The sequence below is a fragment of the Heliangelus exortis genome, chromosome 1, assembly GCF_036169615.1.
Source record: "Heliangelus exortis chromosome 1, bHelExo1.hap1, whole genome shotgun sequence".
NCBI classification, from domain to species: Eukaryota; Metazoa; Chordata; class Aves; order Apodiformes; family Trochilidae; genus Heliangelus; species Heliangelus exortis.
This window is the reverse complement of record NC_092422.1, coordinates 73,235,286-73,254,654: the sequence shown is the minus strand read 5'-3', so window position 1 is coordinate 73,254,654 and position 19,369 is coordinate 73,235,286. Positions and strand designations below refer to the sequence as shown.

The 19,369-nt window shown below is 38.7% G+C and overlaps 1 protein-coding gene and 1 long non-coding RNA gene across 4 annotated transcripts in view; one reads left to right on the top strand and one right to left on the bottom strand.

Annotated features, from left to right (window-relative positions):
* The window catches only part of PRPS2 (phosphoribosyl pyrophosphate synthetase 2), a 28,653-nt gene extending 14,436 nt beyond the window's left edge, over positions 1 to 14,217 (bottom strand). Inside the window, exons 1-3 of one of the 3 annotated variants that reach the window (XM_071748153.1) lie at positions 13,740 to 14,217; positions 3,685 to 3,868; positions 935 to 955 (exon numbers count right to left, since the gene is read on the bottom strand). In XM_071748153.1, coding sequence (XP_071604254.1) covers positions 935 to 955; positions 3,685 to 3,868; positions 13,740 to 13,861 — 327 coding nt within the window. In that variant the 5' untranslated portion in view covers positions 13,862 to 14,217. Of the gene's footprint in view, positions 1 to 934; positions 956 to 3,684; positions 3,869 to 12,319; positions 12,343 to 13,739 lie in introns of those variants that run through there. The other 2 variants (XM_071748156.1, XM_071748155.1) reach the window with 2 other exon arrangements.
* LOC139798043 (uncharacterized) overlaps positions 13,486 to 19,369 on the top strand; it is a 44,178-nt gene continuing 38,294 nt past the window's right edge. The window contains exon 1 of the long non-coding RNA XR_011726703.1: positions 13,486 to 13,652. This is a non-coding gene — a long non-coding RNA (uncharacterized lncRNA). The remainder of the gene's footprint in view (positions 13,653 to 19,369) is intronic.

Sequence of the window (19,369 nt, the reverse complement as noted above, 5' to 3'; positions counted from 1 at the left end):
AGTATATTCATGGGAACCTCAGATAACCTGGCCTCATTATTCAGGAACTTGGATGACAAGGGTAGATAAGAACAAGATCTTCTTTATCTTGCAGTTAATAAGGTTTGCTTCTGATCAGAGAGGCAAGAACAAAGACATTCACAGTATTCATTGTTCATGCTTTAACAGAATTTGAGATTAGTTTCAGAATTATTACTGTGTAACACATTACATTATGTACAGAAAATAAATTGTAAAAAAATCACCGATTTTTTTAGTTACTAAGCAAAATCCCCACTTATGAATAACAAGATATATAATTATTTCTTCCTTTGTGATTCATTACACATCACATTATGATGTAATCATAATTCTTAAGATTACCAGGGGCAGAGGGAGATCCACAAAGATATCAAATAGCCTTACAAGAGTAACTACACAAAGGACACATAGCTGAAAGTGGAAGTTGGCCATCAAGATTAGAGCTCTCTTGCCTTGAAGCATCTTATTAGATTGCCTTGCTCAAAATGCATCACATGCATATTGAACAAAAAATAAAGTAAAAAAAAAATAATCCAAGAAACCCCAAAGATTTATAACTGGAACTTTCACTTCCAAGAAAGCCAGTTGTGAAGTGTATTGATACCAAATGTTCACTAAAGCATTGGCTAAATTTACTGTTTCAGAAATAAGATATGCTTTGAAGCTTCAGAAGTTTACATCCATCATCTTGATCATCAAGATAAATTTTTAACATGAAGCTAGTTTTCTAGTAGCAAATTATTCCACAGGATTACTGTCATGGCCTCGGTGAAACACAACTGAAATCAAGAAGTGAAACTCAAAATGTTCCCAGTTATACATAATGTAACCCAGAAAGTTTCACCCTTTAAGGCCAATTAGTGGAAATGCATAGCATTAGATTAAAAAAAAAAAAAAAAAAAAAGATACCTACCCAACGCTCCGCGGACCCCTTCTACAAATCAAAAAAACAAAGTTACATGAGCTGTAGAACACCAAACTCACCTGCTACTGTACTTCTAACTTATCTGAAAGGCATCTCTGCAGCATCCTACATAGATTTTTCCTGCCTATGGCTTAGAATTTTAGCATGATTAAGATGAGGCATAAATGCAATGATGGCCAAGGCACAGACTCACCTGAGCTAATTTTAAATTAGTTGGCTTGTCTATGAGAAGTAGTATAGTTTATGGTAGTGTTTATTTGCATCAAAATTAATTAAACCAACTTTTCTACAATTCTCAGCAAGCCTTTTTTAAAAAGAAAAAACAAACAAACAAAAAAAACCAACAAAAAACCAAACCTCTGTTTCTCAGTTAGAGCTACTCCAGGTTTAATGCTAAAATTTGTAGAATAAATTATGTAGGCCTTGTTCATAATTTATATATATCTTTACATATATATATATTATGAACATATATATATATTTATATATATATTTACTGCAAGGTCCTTTATTTAAATAAATAAATAATTGAACGATTTTGGCTGAAAGGACCTTAAATATCATCTAGTTCCAACCAACCCCCCTGCATGGCACTTTTATTCTTCTCAGCAACCATAACTGCAACAGAAGCATGCAGATTACAGGGTTGTTTTAAGCAGCAAGGACTCAATCTATTTAGTTGCTTATTCATTAAAGTCAACAACTTAAATTCAAACCAGAAAACAGCATTCAGCTAGTGAAGATTATTCTGCTTCAGCTTGTAGTCAAACTACAGAAGTATCTTTCACTGGTGAGACAAAAACTGTATAACTATAGGAAGAAAATGTCTGGCACTTTACTGACACTTCAGGTGGCATACAAAGCTTGTGCACTCAACATAGGTCGAAGACCAAGTGACATGATGCAATCCAACAGCAAGAGAAAGATCTCCCTATCAATAAACTGCCCAATGCTGACAGGTGTGTGTTATAGCTTATTTTGCAACATGGAGGTCAACTACCAAGGTTAGTTTTCAAAGATGACAAACATTTTCTCAATTGCAAAACAGAGTTAAAAAAAAAAAGAAATGGCTTGCCTAGAATTGCAGAAGACCTGAACAGAACTCGTTGACACAGAGAACAGTCTGGAAAAATGCTCAAAATTTGTGTTCATCAAAATCACTTTTAGCTAGCCACCTTCAGATAGCATCATTTCTAGAAGACAAATGGCACATTGGGCTACCACGCTCTGGGTTTTAAGTGTCTCTTGGTAGTCTGCCACATGGACTTTGGGGTGCCCTTTTCAAGGCATAGTCCAAATTAATAGAGAAGTTGGGACATACTCATCCTTTTCTCACACCAAGAACTTACAGGATGGTACAGCAGAATCTTCCAGTTTAACTTTGAAATCAAAACATGGCAAGATACTTTCCTTCCCCTTCAACAAAATGTTTATCAAAGGCTCTTTTGATAAAAAGTATTTCAGCTCTCTTGATTAAGGGAGAACATTATTCAGTACAAAACACCACAAAAATGAAATTCCAAAAGATGCAGACAAAGAATAGGGAGCTACTATCTAGCTCCTGAAATCTGTTTTTGGAAGTTTAACAAGTGGGTCTTGATAATGTTATCACATAGTGTTAGAGAGCCTGCACTCAAAGAATGAAAAGAACTTTTCTGTATTTAGTTCTCAGACACCAGAGGCTGAGCATTACATATTTTGTAACACCTGCTATTACTTTTAGATTCTGAATTACTTCTCAGGCCTGTCAAGTTTCATATAAAAGAAATGTAAAGAACAGAAGGCTTTCAGTATGGTCTTCTTGATGCCCAAAGTTAAAGGAGGGATCAGTCTGTTTGTGGGAAGTGTCAGAGAGGGGCCGTTTTCCAAAAAGACAACCATTGCAATCCAATCTTAAAAGCCAAATTCACATTTATCCTAGTTCTTCCCAAGTGAGCTTAGTTAAAAATTAACATTCACATAACATTAGACTTTTTTTGCATATATAGTAGATATAGGAAGGTTCAGTTCTGCTTTTTTTAAAAAAAATTCACTTGTCACAGAGAGTTTGTTACTATGTTACTGACTCGGTTGAACTAGTGTATTTATCTGTCATGGCCAACCAAATTCAGGAGAAGGAAGCTAGGATCAGAAGAGTATTTTGGGGATTTCCATACAATTTTTGGTCTGCATCAATAAAATAATTGTTATAGATATAAAACCTTTTCTTTTTCAATGTGATTTGCAGCATAAAATAATGTTCTTATTAATTCATTAGTTCTCATCAATTTGTTCGTAGAAGACCTAATCAAGTGTTTTCAATTTGGCTCTGTTTAACCACATAGGACAAAACCCACCTACATAATGGTTACAGCACTTCAAATTTAGGATATAATCCCATGCAATTAATATTTTTAAAAAGGGTGTACTCTCAACATATACAGAGATAAAACAAAAAAAAAATTTTAGGAAAGGCATGAAGAAGTTCCATAAGGTGAGGTCTGCTGGCAGAGTATCCTGCAATATACCACACAGATGTACCTACTTTTTCAAACTGAAGGAGCATCAATTATCAAAACACAAGAAAAAAAAATTTGTCACCATTCACCTATGGACAATATAAACAATCTTTTTACTGAAAAAGGATTAAAAAAGCGAATCTTTCAAATAACTTAAATTTTTGTGAAAATGCTTCTCCTACAAAAATGTGAAGTGAACCAGCTGAAAAAAAGCCTTATGAAATTACAATTTTTACCTACCTTGTCTTTCTTATCTTGCCTGGCATATGGAAAACATGGAATTACAGCAGTCACTCTGGAGGATGATGCAATCTTGCAAGCATTGATCATGATGAGCAGTTCCATTAAGTTGTCATTTATTTCTCCACAGCCACTCTGGATGATATACACATCTTCTCCTCTCACACTTTCACCAATCTCTACACTGAAAGAGCAGGAGAAAACCATTTAAACATGTGAATTACTGGAAAAGCACTATTAAAGAATAGAAAAAACAGCTTTATTTTAACAACCTTTCATAGGTTTATCCAAATGCAGAGCAAAATATTTTTAGAGCAATTTAGATAACTGTCCCCTTGATAACAGTGTCTATTTCAACATAAGTCAGTCTAAAATTCACTTCCTAAATATGGACTTCATAAGGTCAGCACTAACCAACATGTAATTACTGTTATTTGTTTGTTTCTTTAGCCTGTATATTCTGTGTCCTTGCCATTCCTGAAGGAGATAACCATTTAGAGAATAACCTACATAAGCACAGAAACAACAGAACCAGCAGTAGAGCATTACACACTCTGCATCAAAATACCTCCTTAAAAAGGGCAACTATTTTTCTGTGATAACCAAGATGTTACTGAATTCAAAAAGCTACTGCAATTTAGAAAAAAAGAAAGACCAGAAGTCTGGTCAAAATGTACACCATATTGTCCAAGTGAAATTGTTTAAAAAAAAAAAAATAAAATCTGAGAGGGCTGCTCATAAACAGCTCAGTCTGACTCAACAACCCTTACATCGTGTCAGTCCTTCTATTTGCCCTGTCCTCTCATACTTCTGTTCCTGATGATAGTCTCTAAGAGTTATCTTATTCACACACAGATTTCAAAGAAAATTCTGGCACTGATCACTGCTGGCACCACAGAATTTGAAAATTAAATATAGCTTATAATGAAATAGGGAAATTAAAATAAGTCAATTGAACATGAATCCCTTTTTCAATTCTAGAACCAAGCAGGAGAAATCTACTGCTGACCCCCAGTAACTTCTCACATCTGTTACTCCAAAACTCATATGTAAAACGAGCAGACTAACCATTTTCCTCTGAATCAATAAAAAGTGTACAAGAAATACCACCTAAATAATGAGGCAATCAGATATTTCAAATCCATGCTCTACTAAGTTAATCTTAATTATTAAACACTAATACCTTGGACACTTATTTAAAAGTGTTGCATTTTTATCCTAGACACAAATAAGCAAAAGCTGCTAGCTGGAAACCATCCAAATGGCCCAGATGTGGATCGAACAATCAGTGGGTCCTTCAGTGTTAAGGCTTGTCCTAGACAAACACAATATGAACAACTTATAAATATAAGCTTTCAAGGTGCTGTGCAAGATGCTTTGGCCTTCTGTAGCTACACAACAGAAAAAGGAATTTACTGCTTAAAATCATCCTAATGGTATGCAAACATTTGATTTATTAACATCAAGTTGAGCCCATGTTCTCAGCTCCACTGTTTGACTCCTCTATAGTTCCAAACAACCTTCCAAAAGATCCTGTCTTAATTTAATTTTTTTCCTTAACTGATTTTTTTTTTTTTTTTTTTTCCCTAGGGAATGCTACTAGCAGGATTTCTTAAGGCAAAAAGAAAGCAAATCATCCAACAAACATCAGATTGTCTGGAAGGACAGAGGTGGACAGAAACAGTGTCATCTGCACATATGTCACTGTTAATCAAGGAAACCTTCTGGAGGTTTTCATCATAGTACAAAGACATGATATTTGCTAATAAAACCTTTACTTCCCTGCCCAAGTTTTTGATCAATGGAATAGAACTCTTCATAGAAAATTGTTTTGATCAAAATATTTTCATAGTTTTTTTTTTCCTGTTTTGGAGCTAAAGAAGTATTCATCAACATACATTCAGTAGTACACTAAACATATTCCACAATTGGAAGAACTGTTCAGGCTTAATTAGAAGCCCCACACAAAACCAGTTCTTGCTTAGGAATATCAGAGTTCTGCTTCCCAGAAGTATAAAAAAAAACCAAAATAAATAAATAAATCGAGAAACTGTCATTGCTACTGAACACACAAAGCCAGCTCTGAGTAAAGCAGCTACCCACTAGCTTATGGAGGCAGCCTCAATCATCATTACAGATTCATGATTATTATGAGGGCTCTGGAAAACTGTAATTGCCACTTGACACGGGCACTTACACAGGCCTGCTTAATAACAAGTGTTGTCACATACACCTTTGGAATAAGTCAAAGTGCCACCATATGCAGCTCTGTGGCACCTCGTTCAACTCAAGTTACACTCCAGTAGTGGAAATTAGCCTAGGAGCCATTAAAAAGGAGAAGACATTAGAAAAAGACTAAGAGAACACAGTCTTAAGAGTCATTGGAATGACTGAGAGGGCAAAGTAAGACTTCAGTAACTGGGCAAAAAGTAACTGTCTGTTTCACAGACACATTATGTAATAGGAAAAAAACTTTGCTGGATGACAGAAATACATGAACTTAAAGTTTATTATCTACACAAAGAACACTGAAATATAGCACTTGGAGTTGTTTTGCTCCTTTCTAATCACACTGCAAAGATATAACAGGTTTCAGAAAGCTAAGGAATATACTTTAAGATAAATATAGATCTGGTTAATAAAATGGATCTGAAGTGATGCTGCTTCAATTTTTCTGCCACCTTGGCCAAGCAAGAACTTTTTCATCTGTAAACAACTTAGAAAACCAAACTGCTATCATTTTCTCTCAGTGCATTTGAAAAAAATTTGTTTATGCTCTTCAAGCCAAAATGACACCCTTACTTAGCACATAGAAATGTGAACCTGTGTGTAGATGTAAATAGAAATACCTTTTCTAGTAGACACAGAGGTTGTGTGCAAACTAAAATAATCAAGATAATAAATGAGAATAGTGAGATGTAATTATTGCACCAAGATCTTCTCCCAATTAACTGGAGACAGCTGTGCAAAACATCAGTACCTATTACTGTCTGCCTTCTTAAAGACTAGTATGGAGAGGCACTGTGTAGACAACCAGTCACACAGCTTCCTATTTTATCTTCATCAAGCCAGTAAGTAAAAGATAGCAAATCACTATGTTCAAAGTATTCCATCAGACATAGCCTTAACTAACCACACTGGGGGAGTTTTGCATGAGATTTGTTGTTGTTGTTGTTGGGGTTTTTTTGGTAGGGTTTTTTGGGGATAGTTGTTAATTTTGGGGGGTTTTCCACCTTTTTTTTAACATTCAGATATAAAGAGGTAAACAATAAGAGTCTATAGACTACAGTACCAGGTATCTAAATTATTGTACCTCAGATACCTATGAAAAACACCAAGCTAACAGCAATCAAATTTTGTGAGTTATCTTACTAACATTACTACTAAATTACACTTAGACCATCTATATCATGGCCAAATTAACTGTCTGGAGGTTATTTAAACAATTTCACATAGTGAGGACACAGAGAAAGGACACAAGAACACAATCTTGCCTCAAGATTACAAGCTCTGTTTGTTTTATGCAATTTAATCAAATTCAGCTATTTGGTAATAGTTTAAATAAACTTCTCGTTCAAGATGAGTCAACAAAATCATTACATTAGAAGTCCTAACACCACATAACTGTGTTTTAAAATAAAAAAATATAGAAATCAGTAGCCCACAAAAGTAATTAACTTTGAGCCTGTTGTGTGGAGTCCATAGTACAAGGCTGTAGCTGGGAAAGTTACAACACAAGATGAAAACCAAGTTTGAGTGTTGGTATCTGCCCACATCTTGCAAAGGCTGATTTGAGAATTCAATTTAATAAGTAAAAACTTGAATAGAACAATTACCATGAATTAAGGAAAAGGCTCAAAATCCACTGACATTACAAACATATTTAAATGGCTGAAGCATTGATTAAACAAAATTCAAAATCAGGCACTTCTAACAACTAGAAAATATGTCAAAATTTAAGGTTTAGAGTCCTCATACAATGTATAAAAAGAATCAATACCTCAAAAGTGATAAAAAAATCCAGATGCTGAATTTGCAATTCACTGAAACTCAGCCAATGGAAAGCACTAATCTGAGGGGTGTGTTTGACCTCTTTCCTTTGGGAGCACATTTTGCAGAGGAAAGCCTTTTAACGCAAGACCTCCAACTAGCTGGACAAATATTTTGACTGCTATGATTCTATACAAAAAAAAGTGGGTACCAAACAAAGCCCAAAGCAGCAAAGAACCAATAAAATGTCAGAGTTGGTTTTATGTCTACAGAAATGCCATATCATCTGGCATTCATGGTCTCCACTCAACACTAGGCTCTTGCACTTTGACTAATATCTCCAAGACTAAATCCCAACCAGATCTTCATTAACAACTGGCCTGTCCTAATGGTGGCCACCAGACTGGTAAGCACCACAAGATGGGAAATACCTTCCTACTCTCTGGTCTCACACATAGCCTGCCACTGCAAGAGGAAAACTTCATTTAAGCATCTCTGGACTGTCAAGTGGCAGTCCAAAAGGAGCCCTCAGAAATTTGGAAGCAAAGGTTTAGCAAGCATGATCACATGCAGAGACCTTTCAAAGGTTGAGCACCAAACTCTGCAGCTAATGATACGTGGAATAATCAGCCATTATTCACACAGATAATTGTTTGGTTTTAAATATCAAGAATTTAGTATCTACTTGAAGAAAAAAAGTGTGGCGTATACAGGAAGCTCAATGAAGTTGAAGCCTCAAACCAAAATCTTTGAAATATTTTGGGGCCTTTTTCTGATTCAGAGCAATTAACATAAATGGCTGCATTTTTTGCATCTCCAATTCCCTATATAAACAAAACACACCCAATACACAGTCTGGAAACAATTTTTATCTTCTTCAACCAAGGTAGTAAAATCCATTTTTCCAACTTTTCCCTGCTCAAGGCAGCACAAGTGGGCAGGGATCAGGAGGAACACCAGTCTCCATTGCCACAGACAGAGCACAACTCTGATTGCAAATCACTTGTTCAGCAGCTGGGTGGTATGAGGAGATATTTTGCATCCCAGCATGTCTCTGTTCCCTATCACCTTCAGTTGATTTAACACCAGCTTATCACATGAGCTTGCTTACTCCGTGATCGGAGTATTGGTGCAAACACCACAACCACCTACTCCAGGGAGGGTGACGCAGCCGATGACCTCCCTGCCCCCAGTGGCTGAACCCAAAGGAGCCAGGCTACGGGAATGTAGTGAGGCATTGGAGGCAACTTCAGTAGGAGAGCTGCAGGATGTCAGAAGGGACATGGTAGGGAAGTGTTACAGCCCAGTGCTGAATTGTGCATCCCTGATTTATAGCACTGGTCCTAAAGTTTCCAGGTTTGTTGCTGATTTTTTCTATTATTTACTTCATGGAACTAATGTTTTCCATTACCACACTTTGCATGAAATAGAAATTCACATCCATGCTTGTAAGATTCCTGCAAGGAATCATCAACTATTTTTTTTTCTACTTTCTAAGACTAAATTTCAGTCAATTATACCAATAATATTGTTTAGTTACAAACAAATGACCCTCATACCAATGACACAGCTTTTGCCATACAGTGGACAAGGTCCCTTTGAAGTCAACCTGTATTTTCCTCCATACACTTAATTCAATATTTCTGAAACAACCCAGCTTCAGCAGCTAAATTTAAGATACAGGAAGGCAGCCTCCAAATTCACATGCGCAAAGCAGAACTTCAATTCCCTTACTCATGGATCTGCCAAGATCCACAAGACAACTCACTTCAGCCCATGAATCTGACAGGAAAAAGAAAGCAAGCTCAAAGGCTCAAAAGATTGGGTGGGAGCACCAGCTTCTTCCACTGGGGCAGCTGTGTGCAAGAGGATGCTCTCTCTTACTCCAGTTTCTCCATTTTGAGAAGGACAAATATATCAAGCACAGCATTAAAAGAAAAACTTTAGTTTTTAGAAAAGCAAACATATTATATATTATAGGAAATATTTAAGAAGCGATGTACATTCAGTGATAATTTTTTTTATCAGCTGACTCACCAAAATTACCTTCACTGGGTAAATGTGTACCAACTATAGTTAAATGTCATCTCAGTGTATTATGACACAATTTTGTGAACAAACATTTAATATCTGTATGCTTCTGTCAGAGTTTCATAATGCTGAGGCTACAACAGTTATGCCTGGTTTTAAGGACTTCCATTCTTCTCCTCTTCCTCCATCCTGCCCAGCTCTGCTGATGATGGCTCTTTCTGGGGTTTGATGATAAATTGACTGAGCCCTCACCGCAGCCCTAACATTTTGCTAGATAAGTGAGAAGGTGGTACCACCCAAGCTCCCACCAGGAGAATGGCTGGTACTTAATTGACATACAAGCTTTGAATACTGAACAGAGTTATCTTCTACAACCAGATATTATTGAGGAGCTGCTTTAGTTAGGGCTGCTTGACTTTGGTACTCAGCTGCAGAAAAGCATTTCCATACAATTTAGATGAAAGAAGGAAAAAAACCAGGGCTGTGGCTGAGTCTACTGGCAATTTCTCTCACTTCCTCTAGCACAGACAGTACATTTCCCAGTTACAGACCTGTGAGAATGCTGAATGCCTACACATCACAAGAGAACCAGTATATTGCAAGAAAAACTCGTCTCAATATCAATTAAAGAGAAGCCATTCCTATTTTAAATGTTCTGAACTTGGGGATGTACCTGCCCATTTAACCATAGTGCTTGTCAGTAGTGATCCTATGCCTGGCTGAACTTGGAGTACATCTTTAGTTGCTAAAACCCACTTAAATCTGCTAAGGATTGGGACTGAGACCTAAAGCCTGCCTGACTTGAAATTTAATGAAAAATGTTTAATTACTCTTCCCTCCACACTATTCTGCAAGACCAACTGCAGTTCCCAAGCAAAGGGTTTCCAGATCTGACCTTTTGATAAAGTCATAAGCCTGGGGCTGCACACATTTATCAATTTACACATAGTTTACATTTATGTTAAAGAGAATGCAGCAAACAGCAAAACAGATTTTACAAAAGGTGAATCTTTTCTACAACTTGCTAACTTAACAGATCTGACAAAGCAAGAGTTTGCTGACCCTCCGGCCCAGGCTTATCTGTTTGCACAGGGGTTTGCCCGAGAGCCATTGGGAAGGTTTAAAGGTTCTTTGAGCACTTTAACTATCAGATTCTAGTATTCTGCAATACTGCAAATGTATTTCATAATGCAAATACACTTGTTTATAAATTTAATAATGCAACAAAAAAATTTAAAAAACAACCTATCCTGTATTATCTTTATATAGGAAAAAAGAAGTTTTTGCTTACATACACACAATATGAAACTTTGCTATACAGACAGGCTGAAAATCCAGATGGCTTGGGAAAGGACCATCACTGCATAAACAACATCAATTTTAGCTGCAGTTTACCTTCAAGTACATTGTTCAGGAATTCTCTTATATTAGTCTACAAAACTTGAAGGTAAACATCTTGAAATAAATATCCACTTAAAACATTATGTAGTGGATACATTGTACATGCTGAAAGGGAGACAAGAACCAAATTTTAGAATATAACAAGTATGAAATTTAAAAAAAATATAAATCACACCCCAAAAAAACCCCAAAACAAAAAACCAAACAAAAAAACCCCCACAAAAAAACACGAAACCCCCAAGCCCAGACACTTAAGGATTTAAAGTGTATAAAGCATTTTAATTACAGGGAGAAAAACAAAACAAAGAAAAAAGGCAATGTTAGCCTCATAGTATTGCAACAGAAACAACCAGAAATAATGCTTTGTGTTTAGATTAGATACATTCCTCATATCTATACTACACTACACCCCTGCTTGCTTAAGAAAACTGGCACTACTAGATTAGCCAAACCACTGACATGCTGCAGTCACCACTACCTACTTGTTTAGTGGCAGAGGTTAATGTTGCACACCTGGGAAAAGTTAGAATGATAGACTAGGCATTATTGTATCCTAAGGCATAGAATTTAATTAACTTACCTCACTAAATACACAAACTTTGGAGAGAAACTTCTGCTTTGGCTGAAATCTAAATCAATTAATCTCCACTTAAAGTATAGCAAACCACAGAACTAAAGATGTGTGTCTGGAACATTAAATCAAATCAAACATAAGTTAGCAAGAGTCATGCAACCAAACACACAAAATCAGTTTTATCGTGGAGAAAAGAGATCAAAGAGCAATAAAGTGAGTATGGGGCTGGAAAGACTTGAGAGAAGTTTTAAATCTTCCTTTAATCAGAAAAGAATAGATGGTTTAGCATGTGCAAGCATTAGGTTGCATGAACACCAATGGAAGAGGGTTTACAGTAATGCCAGTGAGCGTAACTAAAACAAGAACAATTAAACTTGGAGCGAAAAACAGAAAACAGAATGGAAGAATAAACTTTGTGGGAACAGTTTTAGAATACACTATGCTAATCTTTCAAAGGAAGCAATGTTGTTTGTATGTTTGCAACATGCTTGTTTGAGAGATTCAGAACAATGACAGAAAAAATAAATATACAATAACTTCAGAGACTAGCCAGCAACTTACAGTCAGGAACCTGTTTTTAAAAAATCAGCTGGCACTCTAGTCTCATACACCTATATAGAAAAGCAGTCACAGTCTTACTAGCTCATGCTATCAACATACAGCTGTGACTTCAACTTAAAATTCTTCATTAAAAAAAACAAAACTGAGTAAATAAGATAGGCAAAATAGGTTAAGATGACAAGCTAGTAAACAGCAGTATTGGTAGAAAAACATATGGCAAGCAATTCCTCAGAGTCAAGTGAGCAAGCTGCCTTCACGGTTTTTTTTTGGTTTTTTTTTTTCCACTGTGATCAATTACTTTCTGCATTTGGCTGGCCAGAAACCTAATACACCTCCACTTTTAGGGGTAAGCCAAAGCCTTCATCACACCTGTGTTATCGTCCTCTAGGACCACTGGTCTTACACTATGGAGGGAATCCATACAGGAGCTGTAACCAGCCCACCGCACACACGCAGCTGGCCAGTACTGCAAATAAAGATCAGTTGCAACAAATCACAGAAGGGCTAGGGTGGGAAGGGACCTTGAAGATCGTGTAGTTCCAACACTCCTGCATGGGCAGGGGCACCTTGCACTAGATCAGGTTGCTCAAGGCCACTACAAGGTCTCCTCGGAGTCTCCTCTTCTCCTGGTGGAACAACCCCAACTTCCTCAGCCTGTCTTCACAGGGGAAGTGCTCCAGCCTTCAGGTCATTTTAGTGGCTCTCCTCCAGACACGTTCAAGGAGCTTTGTGTTGTTTCTATGTTGGAGGCTCCAGAACTGGAGAAAGTACCCAGTATCCCACTGCAGGTGGGATCTCAATCCAGAAGTGTGATTTGACCCAGGCTCTTTTGCAAGCTTATATCCCACCATCACCACCCTATTCTTATATCCACTCACAGACCCACTTAAGAAACTGCATAATATATTGTAATTCATAAAATCCAGATAATACCATTTTTACGGGCATAAAACTGATGAACTGCTTAATTAACTGTCTGAACAGCCCTCAGACTGCAAACAGGTTTGCCTGCTGCAAATACCACTGCTGCAGCCCCAGGAAGGATGCTCTCCACCTGGAGGGGGGCCGTCACTCCCCTCTTTCAGGGCAAGGATGTGCCCAGGGGAGCTCTCCCGAACTGGCTCAACCCGAGAGAGCCCGGACAGCTCCGGTGCAGTGTTTGCTCCCTGCAGGCCCCTTCTGCCACCGGCGGGAGGGCGGGCCGGCCAGATTAGTTCCACCGTAACCGTGCTGTACCCCTGCAGCTCCACCCTCACCTGGACAGGGCCACCCAAACGATTGAGCGGCCCAAGGGCCTACGCGGCTCCCGCAACCGCGGGACGCGCCGGCCCGGAGCCGGGGACAGCCCGGGGAAGGCAGCGGAGCGGAGCAGCCGCCCGGCTGCAGGGGTGTGGCCGGGAAGCGAGCGCAGGTAAGGCCGCACCGGGCACCGCCCCCTCCACAGGCAGAAGTCGGAGTGCCTGTTCCCCGGTACGCTGCCGCCGCCCGCCCCACGCACCTGGTCTCCTGGTTGCTAAACTTCTTGGTGACCACCTTGCCCAGCTCCAGCCCGAGCCGGTCGGCCACCCGCTGGGACAGGTCGTGGTGGGAGCTGCCGCTGAACAGCACGATGTTCGGCATGGCGGGGGGAAGGGGGGGAAAGGGAAGAGGGGGGTGAGAGAGACCGATCGAGGATGCAGAGAAGGCGAGAGAGAGAGAGAGAGCGGGTACCGCGGCGAGGGGTCAGATAACCAGCGGCGAGGGTCCCGCCTCCACCACACCGCCCGCAGCGGGGAGGGGCCGGGCCGGGGCGAGGCGGGGCGGCGGGGCACAGGTAGCGCCGGCAGCCGTTAGCCGCGGCCGTTAGCCGGCCGAGGGGCGAGGCTGGGGGAAGGGCGGGGCTGGTCCGGGTACAGCCGAGCCGGGAGGCGGGCAGAGGCGGGGGAGTCCTCTCACTACTCCTCCTCCTCCACCACCACCATCTCCTCCTCCTCTTCCTCCTTCTCTTCTTCCACCTCCACCGCCCCTCCCCCTACTCCCCGCTGCCCTTGCCCAGGTGTGATCCCTCCCCTTTCCCAGGCAGCGAGCTGCGCTCCTGTCCCTGAGGCAGGCTTAGGGCGGGCTTTACCCCAGGGAAGAGCGCTGCCTCAGCTTCGCTTTCCCGCTTTGAGAGAGGGACGAACGAAGATCTTCAGGGTATGTATGGCTCAAGTGACTCTGCCACCTAAAATAAAGCGATCTCCAGATCCAGCTATACCTAACTATATGTTTAGTCAGGCAGCCATCTAACTACCTTTTGCTTCCTCAGCTGCCCTTGAGTAACCTGCAGCCGATTCTATATATACACACCATTCATTTTCCATTAACCTGTTTGGTTTCCTCGATTGTTGCTTAGAAATAGGCTCACGTACAAACTACAGCAGGAAAACTGAACAAAGACAAAAAGGTTTTAGTTTCCAGCTAGTACAATTTTTAGCTCGTATCTATAAAATAAATAAATTGCATTGGATAAAGGACTTGAGAGCCACCTCGGTTCTCCTGCTTTAAGCAAATCTTTGCCTTGAGGAGCAAGGTCTTGAACATACATTTGATAATGCTCAATTGACGAAACAATGCATGAACACATAAACCCCAGAGCTGCATAGTTCATCTCTACTGACAGTTTTAGACCTGGTCAAAAAGTCCTATCAAAGTAATTTTTCAAATTAATGCTGGATTTTTTTTATTAAATGGAATTGCTGCAAATATTTCATGATATAAATCCATCCAAAAATAAATATAAATAAATAAATTTTTTAGAAGTAGAAATAGATAGATGTCCTGAATGTTTTAACCAGCACCTGAGAGAAATGGTTTGGATTAGTGAGTTAGGTGTTGTATAATAGCTCGGGCACTGCCATTCCCAGTGGTCTAAGCCAGATATTTCCAAAAATCAGACACTTCTTGCTAAGTGTTGCATCATTGCAGAGGCAGTATAAACAGACGATAGCTTATGGACAAGAATGGGAACAATAAACATTTGTAGATTCCTTTTCAGTGCTGGACAGATTGACAGAACCTCAAAATGTGGCCTGATTATATGGCCTACTCACTCTGTATGCCCTCTGTATTTCCTCCTTATGTAAAAAGAAATGGGTTTAATTCAGTACTGTAGGCTCATAACAGCATCTGAAAGTCAAGCTTGTGTTTCCTCCAGTTCAGTCATCTTCAACACCTAGTTTTCTAGGCTACATTTTGTTCTGAATAACTTGCAACTTTGAGTTTTGCCAGCTGTCCTAATTTCACTCTGATTTTGAATATTGGTTATTACAAAATCTGTAGCTTCTGTGATGAGATCTCAGTTTCCATTAAGACTACAGCAAGGAAACTTGCTGATATGACCTCAGGATTATCAGAACTAAAAGCAGTGCTAGACAGGAAAAAGTAATTTAACTTCAAAGTAATGTAATCAAGGAAAACCATACTTCACTGTAGACTCAGAACACCACCAGAACTTTTGAAATGGACTGCAGAAGACAAGAAAAAAACTTGGGCTGCCAAGAGTTGGGGGGCTTTTATTGGGTTTTTTTGTTTTGTTTTGTTGTGGGGTTTTTTGTTTTGTTTTTGTTTTGTTTTTTGTTTTGTTGTGTCTTGTTTTTTTAATGTATGCTTGTCAGCACTGAACCCTACAATGAACTTGCTCTTTTTTTTTCCCCAAGGTATCCAATTAAAACTGTTGACCTCACATGCAGTGTAGGATGTTTTCCTCTTTGCTGGCTTAGCAGGATACCTAGACAATTCTTTACAGCTACCAGGACTTTTGTGACCAGCAGATACTTAATGGTTATCCTGTAGCAACCATATAGAAACTACAGTTATTAAAACTAGTTGTCGAGGCTGATGTACAAAAAATTTAAAAATTTTAAAAATAATGCTGACACTCAAACTATCATTATCTTTCCTTTGGTTTTGATAGACTAAAATAGTGGACCAGAATTCAAAAGTTGGTGTCATTACCACTTGAAGCTTTGCACTTTTCTACAGGAAAAAAAAAAAATTTAAAAATCAACATTTCTCCTTTCTCTTTTTATTAAATTAGAACAGTAAGGGATCAACCTGAATGATGGCAGAAAGCAAAACTTTCAACAGGAATTTGCTTTAATCCTTTTATCATCACATTGTGGGAAGAGACAGCCTTGCATGATGCAGGATGTAATAATCAGCAAAGTACAAGCAAATGCTGTTTCCTGGTAACAAGGTGCCAGTTCGTATTGGTCAGTTTAGCCGGGACAAAGACTGCAACAGTTACTAATCAGCTGGACCTGAGAAAGTGTACTAATTCTGCTCCTGCAACAGAAACCTGTTCCAGCAAAGGTATAACAGCAAAGGAAAAATAAAAGACTTTAATATATCAGAAACAGAAAAAGAACTTCCAAGAGACTCTGATTTGCATAAAACTGAAAAATTGTCACCCATCTTAGTTTTGTTACAGTGTGCATTTTTATGAATCTTACCATATAGCTCCCTCTATGACTCTTCTTACCCTAAAAATTGTTACACCCTGTAAAAAAAAGGTCACTCAGAGTAATGCAGGGCTTTTGTATTTTTTGTATCACAATGATTTCTGACACTTTTTTTCCTTCCAAATTACAAAGTATTTTTATGGAGAAATCTTTGTTCAGGAAAAAAAAAACAAACCCAGCTTTTTAAAAGAAGTGACAAGTCCCTGTTTGGTCTCTGGAAATAAAATCTGATTTTCAAGTCATCTCATTCCTTCCTCTCACAATCATAGTTTGCAAAAGGCTCCTATGCCCGATTCTGTCCTCAGTTACAGTATTTACTTATCAGGCACTAGCAAATCATAGATGTGGGCTCAAAAGACTTGAAAAATATGAGATTTAAAATAAACAGTTGCAGGCAATTTTAATTTGTTGTGTGTGTTTTTATCTACTGTTGGTGTACATTTAGGCCATGATTTCAAGATTTTCTCAGAATCTCCCTTAAAAAAAAAAAAAAAAAAAAAAAAAAAAAAAAAGAAAGCAAGCAAGCTAATATTTGTCTTTAATCACTTGTCTCCAAGGGCTTTGGCTTGAAGAATAAAGAGCAAATATTGGAGGCCTTGATATGGGATAGCAGCAGCTGACAGCATTACAGTAACATCTGTCCAAACATATTATCTCTGCATTTTGAGACTTGTGATTCTATTGTCTTCAAATGCTGATCTGGTTCTTCCAAAGCTTGTTCTATCCTGCAAGTATAAAAACATAAAAAGTTGTTAAATGAATAATGCTACTGAGAAAGCATAAAGTTTTGTCATAAGATCCCTGTAGTTGTTCCTACTACTCAGTAACTTAGCTTTTTCTTCATGACCTTGGCCACCCACTGCTCCCAAATTGCCCTCAGTGTTCTCAGCTTCCACACAGCTCCAGTCATCTCCCTCCCAGCTGTCTTCCAAATCCCCACTGCTTCTCTGCTTCACTCCATGGCTCCCAATTTCTGTGACTGTTTCTACTGTTAGCTCTAGATATTTTCTGAATACTGAATATTTCAGCTTCTGCTTCTCTTTCAGAGCCACGGCTCTATGATTTACTACTCAGCTGCTATTGAAATGTCTTTGATCACTTATCTCCAGTTTTCTTTGTCAGCAGACACAGCCCGTACTGCTTCACCTACTTTATTCTGTTAAAAAGCTTATTGCTGTTCTTTTAGATTTATTCTGAGGAAAGATGCTAAGCCAAACAGCTGTCATGAATTTTTTCTACTGTGCATCATAACACACCTTTCTCAGCTCTAATCATCATCTAACAACTGGCACCATATACAATGCATGATCAGTGGAGAAAAAAAATAAATTTCGAACTGTAAGTTAAATAAACTTAACTGGTCACTGTATGCTTTGCTATCAGTTATTGATTTTCACATCAATAGCCTAGACTGTTCTTAGGGGCACTGCACGACAGGAGAAAGTAGCGTATTGGTGCCAAACTAAGTAGGAAAGGGCAGATCAATTTAAGTCATCCATTTAAGTATCGGAGGCAATAGACCAAAATTGACCAGAAAATAATTTTCGACCCTTTTAAAAACAGCCTAATTCAAGATATAAGATCAAAGATTTCAGTTTCTTTTGCAAGACTAAAGCTTGTGCATTCTGCTTCAGGCTGATTTAGAAAGTTTTATCTTGTCTTTTATGCGTCTTGTTTCTAAGTCTGGGCAGCCACAGGGCTCCAGCTTTGCCTGCAAGCCTGGCTGTTCATTCTCCACTCTAATCTTCTACTAAATCAACACATCACCATGCTGTGCCTCAATTCTGTCAAATCACATTTTCCAAAATAGAACCATTCTGCGGGACATTTTTGACTAGCAGAAAATAAGGAAAGAGAAGCAGACAAGAGAAAAAAAGAGATCATAATCTGAGGCTGCTGTCTTTCACATCATACTTTCACAACAGGAATTTGGTTTTGGCTGTAGTCAGAGGTGGAATGTCAGATACCTCTGTCAGATTTAGTCTGACCCAGTGTAGCCTTTTTCATGTTGTTATGTTCCTGTATTCTGACAGCATAGAAATCCAGGGTGTTAAGTCAAATTGAAGAAAAGTCTGAAATCAGACAAGCCCTCGTCTATTTTGAAAGTCGCAGGGTAGCTTGCTCTGATGTCTGTGATGAGCATTCTCCTAACTTTACCATACCATTGCTACTTGAAAAATCAAAATAATGTTTTCATATTGCACAGACTTTCCATCTTTTCCAGCTTTGGATAAAACTTGCTCAGAGAAGCTTTAAGTGGCTGTCTTGTTGTTTCTCTGGGTGTGATTGCACAGCGAGACCCAATAAGACTTCCTTGCTTCCACATCAGAGTGAATATTCCATGTCAGGACCATTACTTATTCCATGTGGACCCTTACTTACCAACTGTCTCTTGATTCCAAACACAAAAATTTCAAATTCACTGAAAGGAGGAGATCTGAAGTACACTCTAAAAACAAACCAGGACTGAAAGAGACCCTGTTACTGAGTTACTGAGTTAAAATTTCTAATACCCTTCTCATTCCCGGAGTATAATTGCTGTATAAATGCTTCTAGTTATTTCATAAGTGGGCATAGGGTCTTTGTATAACAACAGACAAAAATACAAAATTATTAACAAAGTAGAGAAGAAACAAAAATAAGAATT